The sequence below is a fragment of the Poromitra crassiceps genome, assembly GCF_964638095.1.
Source record: "Poromitra crassiceps genome assembly, chromosome: 25".
NCBI lineage: Eukaryota > Metazoa > Chordata > Actinopteri > Beryciformes > Melamphaidae > Poromitra > Poromitra crassiceps.
Genome location: NC_139649.1, coordinates 2,633,829 through 2,657,757, shown reverse-complemented (window position 1 = coordinate 2,657,757; position 23,929 = coordinate 2,633,829). Strand labels below are relative to the sequence as shown.

The 23,929-nt window shown below is 45.4% G+C and overlaps 1 protein-coding gene across 2 annotated transcripts; it reads left to right on the top strand.

Annotated features, from left to right (window-relative positions):
• The first annotated feature begins 2,310 nt into the window (after positions 1-2,310).
• On the top strand, positions 2,311-23,929 carry aspn (asporin (LRR class 1)). Of its 2 annotated transcripts, none has more exons than XM_083660660.1 (8): positions 2,311-2,421; positions 6,870-7,149; positions 9,459-9,571; positions 10,212-10,425; positions 11,147-11,257; positions 11,693-11,786; positions 12,648-12,786; positions 23,824-23,929. In XM_083660660.1, exons 2-8 carry the CDS (start codon positions 6,921-6,923, stop codon positions 23,827-23,829), a joined length of 906 nt encoding a protein of 301 aa, XP_083516786.1. In that variant the 5' UTR covers positions 2,311-2,421; positions 6,870-6,920; the 3' UTR covers positions 23,830-23,929. The 2 variants fall into 2 exon arrangements, with proteins under 2 accessions (XP_083516786.1, XP_083516785.1); XM_083660659.1 differs by lacking the exon at positions 23,824-23,929 and adding an exon at positions 14,248-17,538.

The following is a 23,929-nucleotide window of genomic DNA, read 5'->3' as shown; positions in this document are numbered from 1 at the left end:
CCCACTGGGGACCTCCCCTGAGAACTACAGACCTTCAAAGGCTTTTTTTCTGTTTTGCGTTCACACCGCCAACTGGAACGCTGAAGTGACGTAAGCAGGCCGGTGGTTAGCATCCTAACTGCTAGCTTCACAGCAAAGCAAGAGAGAGTTCAGGGGGGATTGATACCACATACTTTGGCTAACAATTACATAACAATTAGCTAATGTTAGCTTGCTAAAAATAATTGCTTGTTAAACATTAGTGATGATTCTAACCGCCTTGGCCATACACTTACGTCACTCAAGGTTCCTCTTGTGCTAGGAGAGTACCTACCCTAAAAGCTAAAAAAGAGCTAAAAAAAGTAACTCAAAACAGCGTTTTGCGTTCCAGACAACTCCGAGGTCAGTTGAAGTTTCCAATTTATTTGTTGTTGTTGTTTGTTTGTTGTTTTATTTTCAGTTTTTGCTTCGAACACAAACAACAACAAGCTCAGACAGTAAAAGGAAGAAAAAAAAGGCATACATATATACATGCATGTGTACAAAAACAAGGCTACCAGCCGCGTAAAGTGTTTATGTGCTTATAAAAGATGTGCATGGGGACTTCCATTCCTTCAGAATGAGTCTTTTGGCGACAGTCGTCCCCTGTGTGAGACTGTTGCACAGCTGTAGGGAAGTTCAGAGAGGACTCCGAGCAGTCGAAGATGGCAAGTTCTGCCTCTGGTTGAAGAGTTATTTTGTCGGCTTGATCATCTCTGCAGATCTCTGATGGTTTGGAAAATATGACCTGGCGCAGAGGAGAGGCGACTGAACCCAGAACACAGACCCGCTCCGTCTTTCTTCCAAACCGGAGCATATTTAGATGGTCTGGCTCTGTCCTGCCTCACAGTCTCGTTCCTGCTGGGCTCAGCAGAAAATAGCAGCACTGAATGGAAAAAGGAATAGTGTAATACACACACACTCCTCAGGGAGCAAAGCTCCTGTTAGCTTTTCCATTCTCGGGAGGCAAGAGGTGTAAATCAACAGGCACTGTGCTGTACACGTTGATGACACATAGCATCTCCTCTGTCTCTCTTCTGTCCCTCTACAATAAAGCAGGAAAGCTTGTAGACATCATGTGAAATGATGTCTACAAATGATGTCTAAACCGGCTTGACACCTAAACCGGCCTGACATCTAAACCGGCCTGACATCTAAACCGGCCTGACACCTAAACCGGCCTGACACCTAAACCGGCTTGACACCTAAACCGGCCTGACATCTACACCGACCTAAACCGGCCTGACACCTAAACCGGCTTGACACCTAAACCGGCCTGACATCTAAACCGGCCTGACATCTAAACCGGCCTGACATCTAAAACTGGCCTGACACCTAAACTGGCCTGACATCTAAACCGGCCTGACATCTAAAACTGGCCTGACACCTAAACTGGCCTGACACCTAAACTGGCCTGACACCTAAACCGGCCTGACACCTAACCTGGCCTGACATCTAAACCGGCCTGACACCTAAACCGGCCTGACACCTAAACTGGCCTGACACCTAAACCGGCCTGACACCTAAACCGGCCTGACACCTAACCTGGCCTGACACCTAAACCGGCCTGACACCTAAACTGGCCTGACACCTAAACCGGCCTGACACCTAAACCGGCCTGACACCTAAACTGGCCTGACACCTAAACCGGCCTGACACCTAAACCGGCCTGACACCTAACCTGGCCTGACATCTAAACTGGCCTGACATCTTTGTGTTTGGGGAAGTGAGAAGTTATGACGCAGGCAGACGAAGGGATTCCTCAAACAAGCTGATGGATAGCATCATCCTAAAAACATCGGCACGGCAGGAACACCTCCGTCCTCACTGGAGATCTTTCATTGAGAAAAGTGAAACAGCTGCAGGCAGCATTCCAGTTCCATTCTCCTCATGTAAGCCAGGGGCAATATGTCTGTGCAGGAGCCATTCACACTGGTGTCTAAGATGTAATATGGCAGCAGGCCCTGTGTGTATGAGGGGAGGGGAGGTGACAGACCTACAGTACCGCTATGTTCTATTTAAAGACTCCAGCGTTCAGGAGTCGGAGGCAAACTCTTCTGGCATCAGTTCAAAGCTCTTGATGAGAAGCACATGAGTAACAATGGCTTTTCAGATCGAGTCCCTGAGAAGTACAGATGTTGATGTGAGAGAGACGAGTGCTCTTTATGGAAGCTAAGCCTCTCACGCCAGCCGCAGTGGTTTCCGTCGGGGGGGGGAGGTTTGGTGGGGACGGGGTTGGGGGCTGTTTTCTGGAGAGAGGGGGTGATGCTTCTCCATTCACTGGAAATGTTCTGAGGATTGAACCTACAGCTTTCCAACTGGACTCTGCTGCTGCTCCTCTCTGAGGGCTGAGTGCCTGTCTGTCGGGGGTTTAAACCAGGACACCACACACTGACGGATCAGGTAGGATTCATTCACAGCAACTATGTTCTGTAGTTTTTTTTTTCTTAGAAGGAAAATTTAATTTTGCGTTCCTTGTACGTTGATTTGAACGACCATCTATTTGAGAAAATTCAGTTGAAGAACCCTGATTTGTTTTGGTCATACATGTTGATTTGGCTCTTTGATGATGAGATTTTTGTCTTATCAAGATCTATATAACATTTTATCCAAAATAACTGGACATTTCCGTGAGGGAAATAGAATGTTTTGTTGAAATGTTCTTCTCTTAGATTCTGTACAACATGTATTTATGATTTGTATATTAAGATTGTGGGGCCACCCTGGCTGTTATTATATGTCATAAGCCCATATGGGCTGGCACCTTAAATGGTGCATGACATATCTATCAATCAATCAATCAATCAATCAATCAATCAATCAATCAATCAATCAATCAATCAATCAACCAACCAATCAATCAATCAATCAATCAATCTTCAACTGGTTGGTGTGAACCGTTGATGTTTCAGAGAATAGACAATCTCCAGGGAGCTTGCCGCTAAATAGTTCAGTTTACAGGACATTACCTAACTGCATTAACAGCAATGAAGTAGATGAACTTTAGTGCAGTGCTTCTCTACATGGAGTCCAGGGACCAACAGGGGACTTTGAGGGGGGTCCAGTGGGCCCCGGGCCCCAGCAAATTGATGAATTGTTCAACTTTAGAATAATTTAATTTAGAAGGTTACCACAATTAGACAATGTAGAAGAATGACTGCTTTGATCATAGTCATGGGATTCGAGACAAAATCAAGATCTAACAATACAAATATTCTCAGATTTGGGTCAGAGAGACATTGAAAATGTGGGTTGGTGGCTCTAATATGGATGAACATAGGGGTTTGATATGAACAAGTTTGAGAATCACTGATTTAGTGGAACCATGGGATTAGGGTGTACATTTAATTTCACTATTTTAACAATGACTTTAACAATGAATGCAATATTTTTTCTGAGTTGAAGTGATGAGTGTAAATTTTAGAGCTCAACAAGATTAAATGGCAGTAATATTCTTAAGTCTGCGGGTGAGCTTGTCACCTGGCTCACCTGGTAGCACGCATACCACGGAGGCTTGGTCCTTCGTGTGGCCGACGCGGGTTCAAATCCAACCTGAAGTCCCTTGCCGCATGTCATCCCCTCTCTCTCCACCTTTCCTGTCTGCCTACCAAAAAAAAAAAAGTATATGGGTGGGCTGAATCAGAACAGTGTGGTTTTGTTAGGGGTTTTAGATGTACACAATAGTCAGAGATGTGGCACTTGACATATGTATGCATTATGTAAGCTGGTGTCATTTGAAAAATTTGTACAATTATTTTCCATGCAGTTTAATGGCCACAAATTCTATATACAAATACAAGAAATGTCCCTGAAATACCACAAAGGTACAAAATCAAAGTTTGCAGTTCCTAGAGTTACAACTTGAGAGCCAAGGTGGGTCTGAGGGGGTTGAAGTGAGGACATATTACGTAATGAAAACCTCTGGACAACTGAGTTTGAGTCAGACAGGAACCGAAAAGACGTTACCTGCCTTCCAGCCACCTGAACCAGTCTGGACTGGTATTGTCGTGTCAACTCAGAGGAATGAACTTAATACATCTGTTTAAAAGCCATCTTTGATTCAACTGCAACTACAGAACATCTTCAAATTACCACCAAGTTACCAAATCAAAATAACCAGTTAGAAAATCCACTTCAGGAGTACAGCTTCTGTTGTCCTGAAGGGGGAGGTGGGAGCAAAGTTGGGCCTGGGTGCAGGGTAGGGGTCTGTAACTGGAGCCTGGGTGCAGGGTAGGGGTATGTGCTGGGGCCTGGGTGCAGGGTAGGGGTCTGTAACTGGAGCCTGGGTGCAGGGTAGGGGTATGTAACTGGGGCCTGGGTGCAGTGTAGGGGTCTGTAACTGGAGCCTGGGTGCAGTGTAGGGGTCTGTAACTGGAGTCTGGGTGCAGGGTAGGGGTCTGTAACTGGGGCCTGGGTGCAGTGTAGGGGTCTGTAACTGGAGCCTGGGTGCAGTGTAGGGGTCTGTAACTGGAGTCTGGGTGCAGGGTAGGGGTATGTGCTGGGGCCTGGGTGCAGAGTAGGGGTATGTGCTGGGGCCTGGGTGCAGGGTAAGGGTATGTGCTGGGGCCTGGGTGCAGAGTAGGGGTATGTGCTGGGGCCTGGGTGCAGGGTAAGGGTATGTGCTGGGGCCTGGGTGCAGTGTAGGGGTCTGTGCTGGGGCCTGGGTGCAGGGTAAGGGTATGTGCTGGGGCCTGGGTGCAGTGTAGGGGTCTGTGCTGGGGCCTGGGTGCAGTGTAGGGGTCTGTGCTGGGGCCTGGGTGCAGGGTAGGGGTCTGTGCTGGGGCCTGGGTGCAGGGTAGGGGTCTGTGCTGGGGCCTGGGTGCAGGGTAGGGGTATGTGCTGGGGCCTGGGTGCAGGGTAGGGGTCTGTGCTGGGGCCTGGGTGCAGGGTAGGGGTATGTGCTGGGGCCTGGGTGCAGGGTAGGCGTATGTGCTGGGGCCTGGGTGCAAGGTAGGGGTCTGTGCTGGGGCCTGGGTGCAGGGTAGCGGTATATGCTGGGGCCTGGGTGCAGGGTAGGGGTCTGTGCTGGGGCCTGGGTGCAGAGTAGGGGTATATGCTGGGGCCTGGGTGCAGGGTAGGGGGCTGTGCTGGGGCCTGGGTGCAGGGTAGGGGTATGTGCTGGGCCCGGGTGGTATGTGCTGTCGCTGCAGGATGCTCCACCACCAGCACATAGCTGTGGGCTGACTGACTGAATGCTCGATGGAGAAATCAACATTACCAGAAGAAGCATGAAACCAGACGTTCTCTGCTTCTTTCTCCTGGCTGTAAATGTGTTTTAAGAGAGAGAAATAGACATCTTTAGCTCTTTACAACACTATTTAGTAAATTGCCACAGATGGTGAATACACAGGGACTACAGGGACTACAGAAACACAGGGACTACAGAAACATTTGTGTTGGCTGCGAGCTCCATTTCCACTGGAGGATTTAATTTTTTAATAGAAGCATTGATGGAATGAGTACAGCACTTAGTGAAGCCAATCACTCCAGGAACCTAGCATGAACTCCCCAAAGCACTGTTTCACCAATGCATTCCAAACTAAAACTCATTTTCAACATGGCCTTACAAAACGTACAAAACGTTAACTTTACTGTAGTAAACCGCTTTGGGCTTGAAAGAGAGAAGATTTTATAAAAATGCAAAGCTTTCAACATAACATGTCTCTGACCTACAGTACAATGCAAAGAGGACTAAACTGGGGATCAAGGCTCCTTTTGTGATTAATCAATTTTGAAAATCAATTTAAGTAAACTCAACCTCACGCCCTCCTGGTGGCTAAGAGGAATACAAAATAAATCCAACGTCCTGGGTTTGAATCCGGCTCAATAAATTGTTTGCATGTGTTACGGACTAGATGGGTCTATGGGACAAGAAGTGTAACTAGCGTTAGCCACTCAAGCTAGTCCTAACCTGGAGTATGTTGAAGATAAAAAGCGGGGGCGTCTCCAGGACTGGCGTGCCCCACAGCACTCATCAAATCTGCCACGCGCTCACACACCTGAGCCTTGTTCATTCATTAAACTGCTCCAGTGGCTGCGTAGTGCGTACCACACCTCATTTCACCTCAATGAAAACCAGTCCAAAGTGTTCAGGAAAGGAAACAAGGAAAGAAAGGAGAAGAGGGACTATAACCCTTTTAATTTAAATCCCAAAAATTCTCTGGGCATTCAAAGTAGCTACACTTAGGTCTGGACCATGAAGGTTCCTCTTGTGCTAGAAGAGTAACTACCCTGAAGCAGGAGCTAAAAGGTTCCTCTAAACTAAACGGCATTCTTCTAAGAACTACTGGTTCCCAGTTCCTGCGGTGCGAACACAACAAAAAGAGGAGAGTTCTTCCAACTGTTCCTAGAACTATAAAAAGGTTCCTGCGGCCCGAAAGCACTATAATTGTCAGATTTGATTGAGTCCAGAACTCCATGAGTGTCTGTACTGTAGGTAGAGAGATAACAGAGAAACTAAGACCACAAGTCACTCTTCTACATTCTCTAAATGTGTTAAGTTCTTGTAAATGAAATAATGCTGAAATTGAACAATTCATCCGTTTGCTGGGGACCTCCTGGAACCTCCTCACGGACCCCTGGTGGTGTCCAGACCCCATGTTGAGAACCACTGCACACAGTGGTTTCCATAGTGCCATGGGTCCACCACTAGAACACCATGGAGGTTTTACAGAGTAGGTGACTATTAAAACGGCAGTGTTCTGTACTTCTGTTCTGTTCTCTTCCTGTTCTAATAAAACCAGTGCCTGGCACCATGGACAATTCATTTCCTCAATGTGATGACATCATCATCCAGTCCTCTTTTTATTGGTTGTGGAGCTGACTTAACCCTATCCGGTCTCTCCCTGCAGCTCGGTGCCGTGTGTGAGCTGACCTAGCAACCGTCTCCTAGCAACAACACCATGAGGGTGTTCCTCTTGCTGTGCCTGCTGGCGCTTGGCAACGCCAAACCGCAGCAGCCAATCAACTCCATGGACTTCCTCAAAAACTATGACATCATGATGGGTGATTACCGACGATGGGACGACGACGATGACATCGATGATGATGACGATGATGACGACGACGATGATGAAGACTGCCCGGCTGGGTGCCGGTGCTGGCCCAGAGTGGTTCAGTGCTCCGACCAGGGTCAGAATACACTCACTCTCTATACAGCTAGCTCAATTAATAAGTGAGGGACTTTTGAAGCGTATTCTGAAAACCGTGATTAAAAAAATGCATTTATGCTTGGAAAATAAAAAAGTGGTCCTCGTTTATGGATATTATCTTGCTGAACACAAAGTTCGCTGTTTCATAAACTTTTGTGAACCACTGACCTTATTTCAAGCATTTAATCAAAATCCTGATACAAAAATCCCATTGACTTTTAGACGAAAGAACCAGAAGTGCTAACATAGGTCTTCCAGACTCATTCCTGCGCTACTCAATACTATCCAAGAGAGAGGTGTTTGGTACCTTGTTATTTTATGGACTGTTGCTGCCTAACTTTGAGCAGCAAATGAGCTGTTGTTAAATTGACTGCGGATTGACTGACATGGCCTCTGTGCATGGCGTCGGTCTGATATACAGTACCTAGCTGCGGTGTGCCAACCGCTGAATGCCGTGATTGACCAATCAGAATCGAATGAATGAAGCTTATGGATATTGAATGACATCCTTCTATCTATCTATCTGTCTATCTATCTATCTATCAGTCTATCTATCTATCTATCGATCAGTCTATCTATCTGTCTATCTGTCGATCTATCTATCTATCAGTCTATCTATCTATCTATCTATCTATCTATCTATCTATCTATCTATCGATCAGTCTATCTATCTATCTATCTATCTATCAGTCTATCTATCTCTCGATCAGTCTATCGATCAGTCTATCTATCTATCTATCTATCTATCTATCTATCTATCTATCTATCTATCTATCTATCTATCTATCTTTCTATCTATCTATCTATCTATCAATCTATCTATCTATCAGTTACCTGATGTTCATCAGTCAATATTACAGTTTGCAAAGTAAGATTGCAGGACTGGTAATAATCACGATAATGCTTCATAACAAGTTATACTATTGTACAAAAATACAACATCTTCTTGCCGTGTGACATGTTTTACGAACTTTTAAATAAAATAAAATGTTTTATGTCCAAAATGAGATGTCAGAGTTGTAAAAAACAACAACAACAATAATAAAAAATAATAAGGGAATGCACGGACATCCAAACCTGCTGAGCCGCAAGCGAACATGAAATTAATGAATAAAACAGCTGGCACAACGCAGGGCTCCAATGTTCCGTTGTTTAATAGGGATAAAGTAATAGGTATGATGTAATAGGTGGGTGTAATAAATAACTCAACATTAGGGCCGTGCAGCGTGCCAGCTGTTTTATTTGTTTTGTCTTCCTTTCAGCTCAGCACCTGCCCTGTTTGCTTTGGATGTGGGTGCATTCTCTCATTTATTTATTTGTACAACTCTGACATCTCATTTAGGACCTAATATGCCAATAAACAGTCATTTAATATGAACAGTCTTTTATAAACAGGGTTATGAAAACTGCCAGAACTATGACTATTTCAATGGCTTACCAAGGTGAGTTTTAAAGCTCCAAAGAAAATGTGAATAACCGAATACCTGTTCAACTTTTTTAAAACTTGTTTTTAAAGGGCTTTCTGAAGGCGTTTGATACCAACAACATTGTGTTGTTCTTTTTTCATAACCCCCCCCCCCCCACACACACACCATTTTTCTCCCCAATTGTTGCCAGCCGCTTCTTTTCACCTGACGGCGGGGAGCTTCACCGGCAGGACGTAGCACGTGGGAGGATCACGCTATTCCCTAATGGTGTTTTGGAGCTCTTAATGAGCCTTAATGGCCCATCTCATCATGTTAAACCCTCTTTACTGGCAGCATTCCTCCCTGAGCTTCTGTAAACACCAGAGAGTCTCTCCTCCCTGAGCTTCTGTAAACACCAGAGAGTCTCTCCTCCCTGAGCTTCTGTAAACACCAGAGAGTCTCTCCTCCCTGAGCTTCTGTAAACACCAGAGAGTCTCTCCTCCCTGAGCTTCTGTAAACACCAGAGAGTCTCTCCTCCCTGAGCTTCTGTAAACACCAGAGAGTCTCGCTGCAGCAGGAGTCAACTCGCTCACACTAAATCCCTCACCAGCTTTTTCTTAAGGCCAAGAAACAAAAATGGCTTCAGGGCCTGTTTCTGTTTCTGGCAAGTCCCCACATGAGTAGCAGTCTTCTCTTGAGCCTGGGTGGCAGTGTGATGCCTGAAGTCACTGAGTCAGAGACGCCACCAAGGCATAAGAACTCACACAATCTTCATTTGATTTTGTACTTCTCAATGCTTTTAAATATAAAAAGAGACGGCCCATATGAGAAATAAATGTATCCAATTCTGATGGGTAACCAGACGCTGTGTTTCTCCTCACAGGTCTGATCTCTGTTCCTGAGAAGATCCCTGAAGACACGCTGATGATCGACCTCCAGAATAATGACATCACAGAGATCAACGAGGATGACTTCAAAGGCCTCAATCAGCTTCACGTAAGAGAGACCTTCAGAACTGTCAACCTGGTTCCTCTGTGTTCATCTGAAACACTGTGAACCTTCAGAGCTGTCAGCCTGGTTCCTCTGTGTTCATCTGAAACACTGTGAACCTTCAGAGCTGTCAGCCTGGTACACCTTCTACACCACAGGTTTGGCCCGCAGGCCCCAAATTGGACAGCCATGTTCTACACTGTGATGAACACCCAGACTGTATAAAACATATGGATGTAGCCACGTGTTGTCACCAATTGGTTTGTGGAGACATGTTTTCAAGCCTCGAGTTTGGCCTTTTTTTCCATCACCATCTTGGTTATTTGGAGCCAGAAGCAGCTACGAGACTAGGGGTTTCCCAAAGAGTCGTCTGCTATTGGTCCGTGATCGGCGAGCTGCGTGGTCATTGGACAGGCCCCACAACATAGTCTGCTTTATCATCTATTTGACTCTAAATGGGACAATAATTGACTAAATGAACATCATGCTGTGTTGAAGAAGACTTGAAACTAGCGATTGAGACCAAGCATCTCCAAACAAGGACAGACAGCCATGGCACACCAAACAAACATCTGTGTTTGTCTGTGTTTGTTGGAGAATGTTTGATTGGTGCCATGGGATTTATCTCCATCTCTCCCCCCGGCAGGCCCTGTTCCTGATCAACAACAAGGTGTCTAAGATCCACCCCCGCGCCTTTAGGAACATGGACCGTCTCAGACTGCTCTACCTCTCCTACAACCTGCTGACGGAGATCCCTGCCAACCTGCCACGCAACATCCTGGAACTCCGCTTCCATGAGAACAGGATCAGCCGCATCCAGAAAGACGCATTCAAAGGCCTGAGGAGCCTCAATGTGCTGGGTAATGACTGGCTTGAGTCTATAAGATATGGGAGGGCGGGGGCAAGTTGGTGAACGGCTTTGTATGTGATGACGAGGAGGATTTTGTACTTGATCCAGTAGGAGCTACGGCAAGCAAGTGAAGTTCTTTTAAGACTGGGGTGATGTGGTGCCAGGATTTGGTGGCAGGTGTGGGTAAGAAGTCGGGCAGCTTCGTTCTGGACCAGTTGGAGTCTGTTGATGAGGCTGGCTGCTGGGGAGGAGTGAGTTAGGCTAGGATTGCATTCTTGTTATAGGCTGCCTAAACTACACAGCATGTGTAACATCTGCCTATCCAAACATGTTGGTGAAGGGAACTATAATCCAAGTCAACTAAAATGCAAAATGGCATAATTTGAATAAAAACCTTTTAGGTGACAACATTATTGGCTGAGTTGGAGGTTTCTCTCAGGTGGCAGAACCTGGCGGCAAATACAAAACCACTGACACAAAGCAGTGAGGCTACCTCTGCATAATGTATGAGATCAACCAATTTCAATCAAGCCAACTTTCACTTATGAAATGAATCTAAGGTCACTTTAAATTCTCTTTTCAGATGACTACTGTTTCAGTTTTCCATCAGATCTCAGGGTGCAAGAGATACAAACTGTCTCCTCTGTCCAGCTCCAAGCTGACATGAAATGTGCAGTGCTGACTGAAATGTGCAGTGCTGACTGAAGTGCACGCTTTGTGCTTTCCAACAGAGCTGAGTGCCAACCCTCTGGCCAACAGTGGGATTGAGCTGGGAGCTTTCGACGGCATGTCCTCCCTGTACGTTGGCATAGCCGAGGCCAAACTCACGGCTGTACCAAAAGGTAGATATCCAACATTTTATACTACGATACGATATGACAGGGTCCAGCGAAAATATCTCATTTTAAGTTATTTTTGCTGTTTTAGTTTATTTCTTCTTAATGACATCACATTTGTATCCTATTAGTAATATTAACAGCCTAGAAATCAAATGTGATGATACTATTCGAACATGGAAGGAAACAAAGGTCATTTGGTGTCATTTCATTTGGTCTCATTTTTGCTATTTCCAGGAAACGCTGATTGTGAAAATGGAGCCACTTGAAATGACTTAATATCATGGATAATATCACGATATTCACAAAATAATATCGAACATCAGAGTTTGTTTTCAAGTCATTATTAAAAGTAGGTCTACATGAACTAACACTAAGACAGACTAAAGTATCTTTACTTTACTGTCTAAATTAGATGAATGTGATTGTCTCTGTCTCCAGACCTCCCGTCCACCATGACAGAGTTGAGCCTGGACTACAACAGGATCTCCAAGGTGGAAGTAGAAGACTTCATCAGATACAAAAACCTGCAGAGGTGAAAACCAACGGTCCAACACAGTTTAGTTTAGTTTATTTTGGATCAGAAAAATACATACAAACACAACAGAGTCCTGACCATTTCAAAACATGGCCTCCAACCCAATCGCCAGAACATAAATGTAAAATATGAACATTTTGGTCCTCTAACAGACATTGGATCTTCCTGCTGACATGCCAACATTTTAATCTGGTGACTGGGCTGGCACGGTGGTGCAGTGGTAGCACTGTCACCTCACAGCAAGAAGGTCCTGGGTTCAATTCCCGCCTGGGATGTTATTGGCACTGGCGGTCCCCATGCCTTCGGTGCCTAGTGCCCAGGTGGGCTATCTCAGGAAAAATTGCGTTAAGCAGGGTTTGCATGTTCTTCCCGTGCTCCCCTGGGCTTTCCTCCATATATAACCCCCCACTAAAACATGCAAGAAGATCGTTGTCTGACCAGTGGCGGTTAGAAGAAGTTGGTCCCAGGGCGCTTCACTGCAGCTGCCCACCGCTCCTGGCCTGACCATGAAGGATGAGCCAGGATGGGTAAAATGCGGAGGACAAATGTAACGCCACCATTGTAGCATGTTTGTGTGTTGTGCCACCGAACACGTGTGTGCATGTGGTGTGGTTTGTCCGTCCAGTTTCATCTTTAATCTTTGAGATTTTGGATGTTTCTTTATACTTTGACAAGTTTTGTCTCAGTGCCCATGAAACCCATTCAAAACTTAACGTTTAAGGATAAACGTGTCAATCTGACATCGTGTATCAAGCTGTTTTTGTTTTAACTCCTGCTAAGCTGACTTGTCTACTTGGACGTTTTCTTTCACTGTCAGTGACACCATATTACTGTCCAACCATATGTTTGTTTTTGCAGACTGGGCCTCGGTTTTAACCAGATTAAGTCTGTAGAGAACGGGAGCTTGATCAGCATCCCGAGCATCCGTGAGATCCACCTGGACAACAACCGGATGAGGAAGGTCCCACCAGGCATCAGCGACCTGCGCTACCTCCAGGTAACCCACAGCTAGCCTATGTCCAGGTAACCCACAGCTAGCCTATGTCCAGGTAACCCACAGTTACCCTACCTCCAGGTAACCCACAGCTAGCCTAACTTGAGATAACCCACAGCTAGGGGGTCATCCCTATGTTCCCCGGGTCCTATGTTCCCCGTTTTTAACACTCTCCGTAACATTTGGGGTGTCTATCCGCTATGCCGACCACCCGCAATGCCGACCTTAGGTTTAGGCGTGAGGGGTGGGAGAGGTTAGGTTTTGGGTTAGGGTCTGGGGGAGGTTAGGAAGGGTTCTATGTTCCCCGGTCCCACAAAAACGGGGAACATAGGACCCGGGGAATATAGGACCCGGGGAACATAGGTACGCTCCCACAGCTAGCCTACCTCCAGGTCACTCACACCTAGCCTACCTCCAGGTCACCCACAGCTAGCCTACCTCCAGGTCACTCACACCTAGCCTACCTCCAGGTAACCCACACCTAGCCTACCAGTCACCCACAGCTAGCCTACCTCCAGGTAACCCACAGCTAGCCTACCTCCAGGTAACCCACAGCTAGCCTATCTTGAGATAACCCACAGCTAGCCTACCTCCAGGTAACCCACAGCTAGCCTACCTCCAGGTAACCCACAGCTAGCCTACCTCCAGGTAACCCACAGCTACAGTAGCCTACCTCCAGGTCACTCACACCTAGCCTACCTCCAGGTCACTCACACCTAGCCTACCTCCAGGTAACCCACACCTAGCCTACCTCCAGGTAGGGCTGTCACAGTCATCACATCACCATGGTTATATACTTATACCATGGTTACATACACAGCACAAGAATTTCACACGTGATACTTGTACTACGGAGTGACAATAAAAATCTTGAATCTTGAATCTTGAATCTACTCACATCATGCCCACAGCAGACTCAAGCTGATATCGCATATTTGAAGTATTTTCTGAAAATCGTGTTGAAAAAACCCAATTTACGCTTCTAAAGTCATAAAAGTGGTCCTCGTTTGTCAAGATTATTTTGCTGAACACAAACTTCGCTGTTTCATAAACTTCTGTTAACCACAGACCTTATTTCATGCATATAACCGCAATCCCCATCCAAAAATCCCATTGACTTTCAAACGTAAGTGCAGTGTCTTCTGGGTAAGCCTACAAAAATAATGTCCTCCCTGCGGTACTCTGTGAAGCAGAAATACAATTGATGACCTTTACGTCCTCTCCGTTTGTCCAGGTGATCTACCTCCACGTGACCTTTATGTCCTCTCTGTTTGTCCAGGTGATCTACCTCCTTTATGTCCTCTCTGTTTGTCCAGGTGATCTACCTCCTTTATGTCCTCTCTGTTTGTCCAGGTGATCTACCTCCTTTATGTCCTCTCTGTTTGTCCAGGTGATCTACCTCCTTTATGTCCTCTCTGTTTGTCCAGGTGATCTACCTCCTTTATGTCCTCTCTGTTTGTCCAGGTGATCTACCTCCACGCCAACAAAATCAGCCGCGTGGGCATCAACGACTTCTGCCCCAGCCGGCCCGGCGCTAAGAAGAACCTGTTCACGGCCATCAGCCTGTTCGGCAACCCGGTGAGGTACTGGGACATCCAGCCCGCCACGTTCCGCTGTGTCACCGGGCGCAGGGGCGTGCAGCTCGGCAACTTCAGGAGGAGGAAGTAGAGAGCACAGGAGCGTTCAAGACCACTCACAACTGGAGAACTGTGAGAGAACATCGGTGCCATAAGGAAGGAGCCAAAGATAATACGGATGGAAAAAAAAAAAAAGCTATAGATGAATTGACAATCGAGTACCGCAGGGAATGGATGATGTATTTTTGTAGGCCACCCCGGAAGTTAGCATCGCCTGGTTCCCTTGGCTGGAAGTCAATAGGGTTTGTGTTAGAGGCCTGAAATAAGGTCTGTGTTAACAAAAGTTTATGAAACTGAGACCTTTGTGTTCAGCAAGGTCATCTTCACAAACGAACACCACTTTGATTATTTTTTAAAGCATAAAATTGTGAGTTCAGGTTCTATAGACCAAATCAGCGGGGATGTTTACATTTACTTCCGGTTACCCCTGGTTCCGGTTACCTCCGCACAAACTGACGTGTTGAAGACAAAAACAGACAAAGAAGACAAAAATGGTTCATTCGTGTTGTATTGTTGGGTGTCCAGGGACCATAAAGAGCGGGTCAAGATTTGGATTATTCTAAATTCCCTCTGCAAAGGGCAAACATGAGCAAAGAGAACTCTGGATTCGGCGGCACAGGCTTACTACAGCTACAACATCCGGGTTCCGAGCTGTATCCGAGCGGCGCCAGTGGCCTCTGTCTGTAACGTAACGTTAACGAGTCTGCAAAAAAACAGCGAGTTTGACAGTTGTAAACAAACGTTATTAGCTAGCTAACACTACATAAAACAAAGACAGAAGAAAGGCTAGATACGTCGGACAAGCATGTTTACCAACTGTTTGAACATTTAAATTGAAAGTAGTCGGCCGAAAACAACGAGAGTTTGACAGCATTCATTTGACAACACGCAAATTTAAACCTGGCGCCTTCCCGAAGTGGTACCCGGAAGTAAATGTTGTTTACATGGTGACGTCACGGTGATTTGGTCTATTCCCAGTGCTGTTCATGGATCTCATGGACCCATTTCCCATCCTCTAACCCCCGTCACAACACACCAGGGTCTCATTTATGGTTATGTGCCTAGAATCCCTACTAAAACTGACTCACTTCTCCAGTTCTCTTCTACATGATCCAATCTGTGTTTCACAATCTAGTGTCGTCTTGCAAAGGTATTCCACACAAAAGTAGTAAAGTATGTAAAACAACAACAACATAACGTTATAAAGTAAACAAGATAACTTAGGCCAATCATTTAAGTTAATTAAGTTCTGACCCTTGCACATATTGGGAGACAAGTGCCCACACCTGCTGCAGGCAATTACCCCGTTATCAGTCATAGACCAACTGGGACATTCCACATGTGGCTCCGCCCCAATCCAACCATAATGTTCAATGCCAATTACCACATGATGCATATAAATGAGCCTGATTATAAACTGAACAGGTAAATTGCATGCAGGTGTGTGTGTGCATGCAGGTGTGTGTGTGTGCAGTACAGGTGTGTGTGTGTGCAGTCACTGGATTGGTTAGTCATTCTTTTAGTGAATCCTTAGTGGAGGATCCTACCCACAGTTTGATAAATGAGAGCCCTGGTCTTTGTATTTCTCTAGTTCTCTAGATCTAGAGCGCGGCCTTGCCTCTGGAGAAACTATAGTTATCTAGATCTAGAGCGAGGCATTGCCTCTGGAGAAACTCTAGTTCTCTAGATCTAGAGAGAGGTATTTTTCATCTGGGGAAACTAGTTCTCTAGATCTAGAGCATGGCATCCCCTCTGGACAAACTATAGTTATCTAGATCTAGAGCGTGGCATCCCCTCTGCACAAACTCTAGTTCTCTAGATCTAGAGCACGGCCTTGCCTCTGGAGAAACTCTAGTTCTCTAGATCTAGAGCGTGGCATTCCCTCTGGACAAACTCTAGTTCTCTAGATCTAGAGCATGGCATCCCCTCTGGACAAACTCTAGTTCTCTAGATCTAGAGCAAGGCATCCCCTCTGCAGAAACTAGCTCACAGACCAAGCTGGAGCCATGTTGGGATACATGTACATGGCTGACTGCTGTTAGATAAAGGAACGCTGCATCATCATGTCCGTACTTGAAATATTGTGAATATAAAAAAATCGTATAACATCAACTGTAAGACTATACAGGGATAAAGCTAACATTCATGTATAAAGGTACAGATGAGTAGTAGATCACATTTAGCTCTTTTTTTAACATAATATCCAAGGATCAGCCTAGTGTTTTAGACCAATGACTGAATATTCTTCATAATGACTTTACCACTATCAGGGATGTAACCGCTCTGTGTTTCAAGATCCAGAGTCCAGACACTATCAGCATGAAAAAATCAATATTACAGCCACACAAGCCATGACAGAGAGAATAGACTTCAAATTCAGCCAACAGCCATTTAGTGTATAACGTTTCACTCAACAGCACCTCCCTCTGGTAGCTCTACAGTCATGCACTTACTAGAATAAAACAAATTGACGAACTGACATGAACAGGACTCCCTGCCGATGCCTTTTAACATTACAGATCCTTTCTATGAATGGAATTATTCAATATCTTTAATAGAGGTGATACATACTTGGTTTTCCCCTCTAGACAAAGTCTATGCAGGGATCATCAATTAGTGATGCAGGCATTATTAATTGCAATAATCATTTCCAAGAGCCGCGCCTGTCTGTAGATGTTTGATATATCTCACTGCATGTCAATCGATCAATCAATTCAATCCATTTTATATTTATATAGCACCAAATTATAACAAGAGTTATGTCTGTATCTATGTATTACGTCTTTGTCTTTCTTTAAGAGCTGGCAGCTAGCAGCTAGCCTGGGTTTAGATGGGGACTGACTGACGGTCATGAGAAACTAACTCTAAGAGTCCGGCTTCATCTAAATATTTTGGAGGTAAACAATCCAAAGTTACTCCAAGTAACTGCTTTATGTTAATGAAGTATATGAAGTATAGTAAGTAATGTCATAGTAATCCAGTGAATTACAGGACTAATTAGAAACTCACACAGGTCATCAGCAATGGGTGGTACTGTAACTCCAGAAGCTGTTGGAGCTGCATCCTCCATGTTTCGTGGTGCTATATTTATATTTATTGTGTATGTCTCTCAATAAACCTCAAATGCCCCCAAGCGAAAAGTTGGTTTGAGTGTTTTACTGAGTCTGTGTAGGAGTCATCTACATGTTTAAGTTGGTTTGAGTGTTTTCGTCCGTATGGAAAGTGGAAATCGAAATGGTTAAAAGTTAAATCAATTTGGTCATTCAGTGGCGTTTTACTGCCATGTAAAGTAACGACAAGTATCCGATAGCCGCTAACATTAGCCACACTATTACAGCCGATTACCCATCAGCGGAGCGTCATTTGACGTCAGCACACTCTTCTAAACAGGTCGCGTGCCGCATTCCAGTGGGCATTTCCATGCTTTCACATGGACGCGCATCGCTACGACCGGCGTAGTTAAGACCAGACGTAAGCCCTGTTGGTGCAACAGCCGTAAGTCCACTCTAAAGACTGGTCTTAACTAAGACCGACGTAAGAGTTACGACCAGGCATAGTTAAGACCAGTTGGTGCAACCGGCCCCAGGACCTTATCGATACTCCTGGTACCGACCAATCCGGGAACCGGTACCTATTAATACCGGTGCTCGCTCGGTACCCATCCCTATGTGTGTGTGTGTGTCTAGGTGTGCTCGTTCTAATTCAGCAAGCGTCCCAAGTGGGCGGGGGTGAACATGTAAGCAGCACGATTGAAACACCGCCCCGTCGGGAAACGAGAAGGCATCTCACAAACCGACCCCGAAATAAGCGTCCTTTGCATTCCATTATGAATGAATGACTCACCCAAAACAGCCTTCTCTTGACCACGGGCGCTTCGCACATGGTAAAAAAGGACATTGTAAAAGTGTACATCACACAGAGAAAAAAACTATTACAAGTCCTCTATTTAATAGAGTGATGTTTGGAGATAGTTTGTTGCTCCTGGTTGTAAAGTTATCAGTCAATATAATAGAGTCTCTTATATTGACTGATGACGTTACAAGCAGGAGACAGAGTTGTAGTCAAGTCACTATATCTCCAGTCGAGTCCCTGTTACCTGAGTCAGTTCGAGTCCAGAGTTACTGGATATGAGCGTGAAACCACATGTAGGTAGAATACACGTTTTATTTTATAATGTCCCTGTATTAATATACTGTAGCTATCAATATCTTATGCTAAATGATTAGCGCCAATTACAAAAAGAAAAAGAATCAGTCTTTATCAATTAAAAAGTCCTTGTCTCCGACAAATGCATGGATGCTCGAGTCCAAGTCGAGTCACACTGCCAAGAGAAACCCAATCCTCCACACTGGCTCTGCTCACTGTGACAGAAAGGAGACTGGGCTGTTCCTCCAGCTGCCAGCAGATGGCACTAAAGACTAAGGGTTAGAGACCGTTTCCTGGGTCCAGAGGAGGCCTACAGACCGGTCCACAACAACAAATAAGATTCATAGCTGCAAACTCATGGAGACTGAGGCAGGTGACAGATACCAGGTAGACACAAAACCACTCAGAAACCATTCACCTGAGTGTCCTCATTTTGGATCAAAAAGGTGACTGTCACCTAAAGGCGACTGGTTTGCAGCTAATGCAGGTGGGCATTTCAGATTCAACATGGCCATGGTGGAGAGAAGCAGGTTTAGACCTGAATCCCACAGTGAACTGCCCTGCTGCCTTGCTCATCTGCCCGCTCCAACCAGCCATCATCACATCACAGCCACGGCTGTTCAAGCTGTCAGACATCATCAGACAACCTTCAGACATGAGAAGACACCTGGGACGGATGAAGGCCAAGTGAGAAGAGCTCCGCACAAAACTCACCGGATTACAACACATGTATTCACAAGACCGTGAGTTTGAGTCCACGTCTAACTTGTGATGCCATCTCTTCTCTCTGCCTCTTTCCACTGTACACACTCTATCATATAAATGAGAAATAAGTAACAGACTGTCGGGCTACAGATTGACTCTCCCTGCATGGAATGAGCTCAGACTGATGTTGAATGAAGCAAAAACATCTTCTATCAAACCCTTTCCAAATGAAGTGTTACCAACACTTTTGTTTGTTCCAAATTCTTGGTGCAAAATACAAAAGCCAAAACTTGGGAGAAAAACCCCAAAGGAACATGATATTCTTAGCTAATTGAAAAATGAGGCAGGGGAAACTAGAGCAGTCAACAGGCCTGCAGCGAGTGTGCCTAATAAAGCAGCAATGTGCTGAACCAATGTGAGTGTTTTGTTTGCCCTGCCCGAGGCCACTGTCAGACACCTCCACCTCACCTCACATCTCCTCCTCTGCTCTGCTCCACTGGAGACTCAACAACCTGCCTGGACCCCCTCACTTCCTCAATTACACCCATCTCCACCTCAACCTGATATCTACAGTCATCATCATCTCCACCTCAACCTGATATCTCCAGTCAGGGGGAAATGGATTCAGAGCAAAGGACTTCAAGCTCCGCTCCAGTGTATTTTGTTATTTCATTTCATTTCGTCATTTATTTCATATGTTTCTGAGTCACGCCCTCCCGACAAGGTTAATTAGCCACATTGTTCACCACATATTTTCTCACAAATAAATAAATTTTGTGCTCAGAGTTCAAAAAATTGAGTTAGTTGCTCAAATGGGAAGGAGACGTATGACTCAATGGAACATTATAATCATACGTAATGACAATTTGATTCTGGCTGAGAGTGAGCTAGCATGTTAACTAGCTAGCTAGCTAGCTGTTAGCTACGTTAGCTAAGCCTGCTGCCTGCTGGCTGTAACCACGTTCGTCGGGCTCAAAATGACCCACCCATTAGCTCGTTAACAATTTTTTAAAGTCAAGTTCTTTCCAGTTTCAGTTTGTAAATCTGTAGCACGGTTGTTGATACAGTATCTCAGCAATAATGCAGCTTTTCCTTGCAGCTAAGCTACAGAGGGAATACTGTTTCTGGCGTAACTTGTGCCGTTTTTCGGGGCGTACCTCCTTGGTGTATAGCACAGAATCAGATGACGTGCGACTATCCAGCAGAACGTTAGAATGCTTAGAATGGTAGTCAGAGACACTGAGTGGAGGGTCTTGAAGCTGGAGACCGGTCTGGAACTGGACTGTTTTGTCTCTTTTTACGGACGGGGGGGTGGGGGTAGTGTGGTGTCGGGTTGGGCGAGTGGGCTGCTTCTCTCTCTCTCTCTCTCTCTCTCTCTCTCTCTCCAGGAAACATATGGAACAGATCTGCCGGTTGGCCAGACCTCATTCTGCCACGTCTCACAGCCCCACACACACACACACACACACACACACACACAACACACACACACGCACACACACACACACACACGCACACAGACATGCACACACACACACACACACACACACACACACACACACACACACACACACACACACACACACACACACAAACACAAACACAGAGCACAGAGTCTTTCTGCTCCTGTTCATCTCTCCACCTCTTGACTCTTTGTCAGGACCTCTTGGCATCACTTAACACACAGGGTACCCTTCACACAGGGTACCCTTCACACAGGGTACCCTTCACACAGACTACCCTTCACACAGACTACCCTTCACACAGGGTACCCTTCACACAGACTACCCTTCACACAGGGTACCCTTCACACAGGGTACCCTTCACACAGACTACCCTTCACACAGGGTACCCTTCACACAGACTACCCTTCACACAGGGTACCCTTCACACAGACTACCCTTCACACAGGGTACCCTTCACACAGGGTACCCTTCACACAGACTACCCTTCACACAGACTACCCTTCACACAGGGTACCCTTCACACAGACTACCCTTCACACAGACTACCCTTCACACAGACTACCCTTCACACAGACTACCCTTCACACAGACTACCCTTCACACAGGGTACCCTTCACACAGGGTACCCTTCACACAGGGTACCCTTCACACAGACTACCCTTCACACAGGGTACCCTTCACACAGGGTACCCTTCACACAGACTACCCTTCACACAGGGTACCCTTCACACAGACTACCCTTCACACAGGGTACCCTTCACACAGACTACCCTTCACACAGGGTACCCTTCACACAGACTACCCTTCACACAGGGTACCCTTCACACAGGGTACCCTTCACACAGGGTACCCTTCACACAGACTACCCTTCACACAGACTACCCTTCACACAGGGTACCCTTCACACAGACTACCCTTCACACAGACTACCCTTCACACAGGGTACCCTTCACACAGGGTACCCTTCACACAGGGTACCCTTCACACAGACTACCCTTCACACAGACTACCCTTCACACAGGGTACCCTTCACACAGACTACCCTTCACACAGGGTACCCTTCACACAGGGTACCCTTCACACAGACTACCCTTCACACAGACTACCCTTCACACAGGGTACCCTTCGTCATTTTTCAATGCCACCGGTTACATTCCTCCCAGACCTGCTTCCAGAACAAAATAACTTGGGGTGCATCTGAATTCAGTGGGGGTGCACTCATGCACACATGGGCTACGTTCACACATCAAACCTTAGTGCTCGAATCTGATCTTTTTCCCCCTAAGCGTCTCAGGTCAGTCTTTTTCACGACTGTGTGAACAGTACAAGTCACATTGAATGTGACTTTTTTTAAATAAGACCTGGGCTACTTTCAAATGTGGAAAAAAATCTGATTCAAATCTGATTTTTTGGAATGTGACTTTGGTGTGAACAGACATCTGGCCCATATCAGACTTCAAATGTGACTTTTACGTCATTCAAGAGCGACATTCGTCACTATTCTGCGCTGGCGGGAGGGCCAGGCAGGCAGATTGTGATTACAGACACCAGAATACACAATCCACAGCACAGGAAACGACAGGATACACAATACAACATAGAACACGATGCACAATAGAGACAGTTCTGACATGGTTCTGATGTGGATGACGTTTACGAATGTAGCAGATTTATTGCGTTTGGTATGAAAGATTTTTGTCGATGTTCTTGGTTGCTGCAGGAACTCTGTAGCGTCTTCCGTTTTGTGAACTCTGTTTTGTGAACTCTGTGAAAAGGGGATGTACAGGGTCAGACTCGTCATGACCCGTTACAAGAAGTAACACAAATTGAATGGAATAACAATTGCCATGATTTTGCGTCACTCTATCCGTGGCTGTACCCCATCTAGCCACAACCCAGGTATGCATGCCCCCACGGTTGCCACACAATGCACGTGGTCCTGGGCCGGATTTGCCCTTGTTGAAACTGATGAAGTTATATAATAATAAGCTCATGTGTTGCAACTTTACAACATAAACATTCAAAATGGCCACTAGGTTATTTCCTGTTGCAGTGTTTGTTAATATATCTGACAAAGTTAACTTGGGGCCAAACTGTTCCCTAACAACAGAATTCCAATGAAAGTGTCTATACAATTCTTATGGAATGACACAATTGAGTATTCTATCTACTCTACCTGCACCTGTAGTTTTCTCATTGCATACAGTATGTATGTTTTCCCCCTTTTAGTGAAAGTCGTCTGCTTAGTAGGAGGATCGACCATCTTGAGTCCAGTTTTGATTAGAAGATGGACCGTCTTGCGGAAAGTTTTGTCAGAAAATTGACTTCCTCCTGACTGAGAAGATTGGGGAAGTAAATGAAAACTTGGTGAACTGTGGAAAATCTTTGAACAAAAACACAAAGATTCCTCTAAGATCTCTCTAAGTGTGGCCATTATGAGTGTATGATCTGGCTTATAATAATAATTAGAATAATTCAATCAGAAATAGATTTTACAGCCATGTTTTAACTCAATGCACTTTTCATTGCCCATTTACAACATTCATGGTTTTTCTGTTCAGCTCCAAGAAGAAGTGCTTCTTCATTTACTTCTGCATACATTTTAGTTGATTTATAACATCGCCATTTTGTGTGTGTTTCTGTAGTTGCAAGCCCTGGTCCGCTGAAGGCACAGCAGAGGCCTGGGGGGGAGCTTCAGTGGAAAACCCGGCAAGCTGACCAGTATCAAACTGTTTTGCATATCAGCAGTTTTAATTATTGATCACTTAATTGATTTACCAGGGCCAGTGCGCATTGATCCACATTTCAGCTTCCGCATCAATGTAAATATGGCGGAGTTAGATGATCACATTTGTTATGGCCCACACACTGTATTTATTTTCCTTATTTTCTTCTATTTGATAGTCTATTTTGTCCCACATATAGTATGTCACTGTGATGTCCTGTCAGCACCTGTCAGAAAAAATTGGGTTACAAACAAATGTTTTAGTTCTTCGATTCAAAGATTTTCAATTGTATTAATGTTTTAAATTATATTAATGGAGCGATCTATTTGTTACCAATGTTGCAAATGCTTATGCTTCCAGATTTAGGACATCAGCAGAGGAGGTGGTGGCGGTGGAGAGGGAGGACGAGGACGAGGACGAGGAGGAAGATTGATAAAAACATTTTGTTTATTCATGATATAGCGTC

Excerpts from the sequence above, each read along its gene's own strand:
- aspn (XM_083660659.1), top strand. The coding sequence starts at position 6,921 with ATGAGGGTGTTCCTCTTGCTGTGCCTGCTGGCGCTTGGCAACGCCAAA. Across the intron at positions 7,150-9,458 it reads GGTTCAGTGCTCCGACCAGG|GTCTGATCTCTGTTCCTGAG; the intron begins GTCAGAATACAC and ends TTCTCCTCACAG. Across the intron at positions 11,258-11,692 it reads ACTCACGGCTGTACCAAAAG|ACCTCCCGTCCACCATGACA; the intron begins GTAGATATCCAA and ends CTCTGTCTCCAG.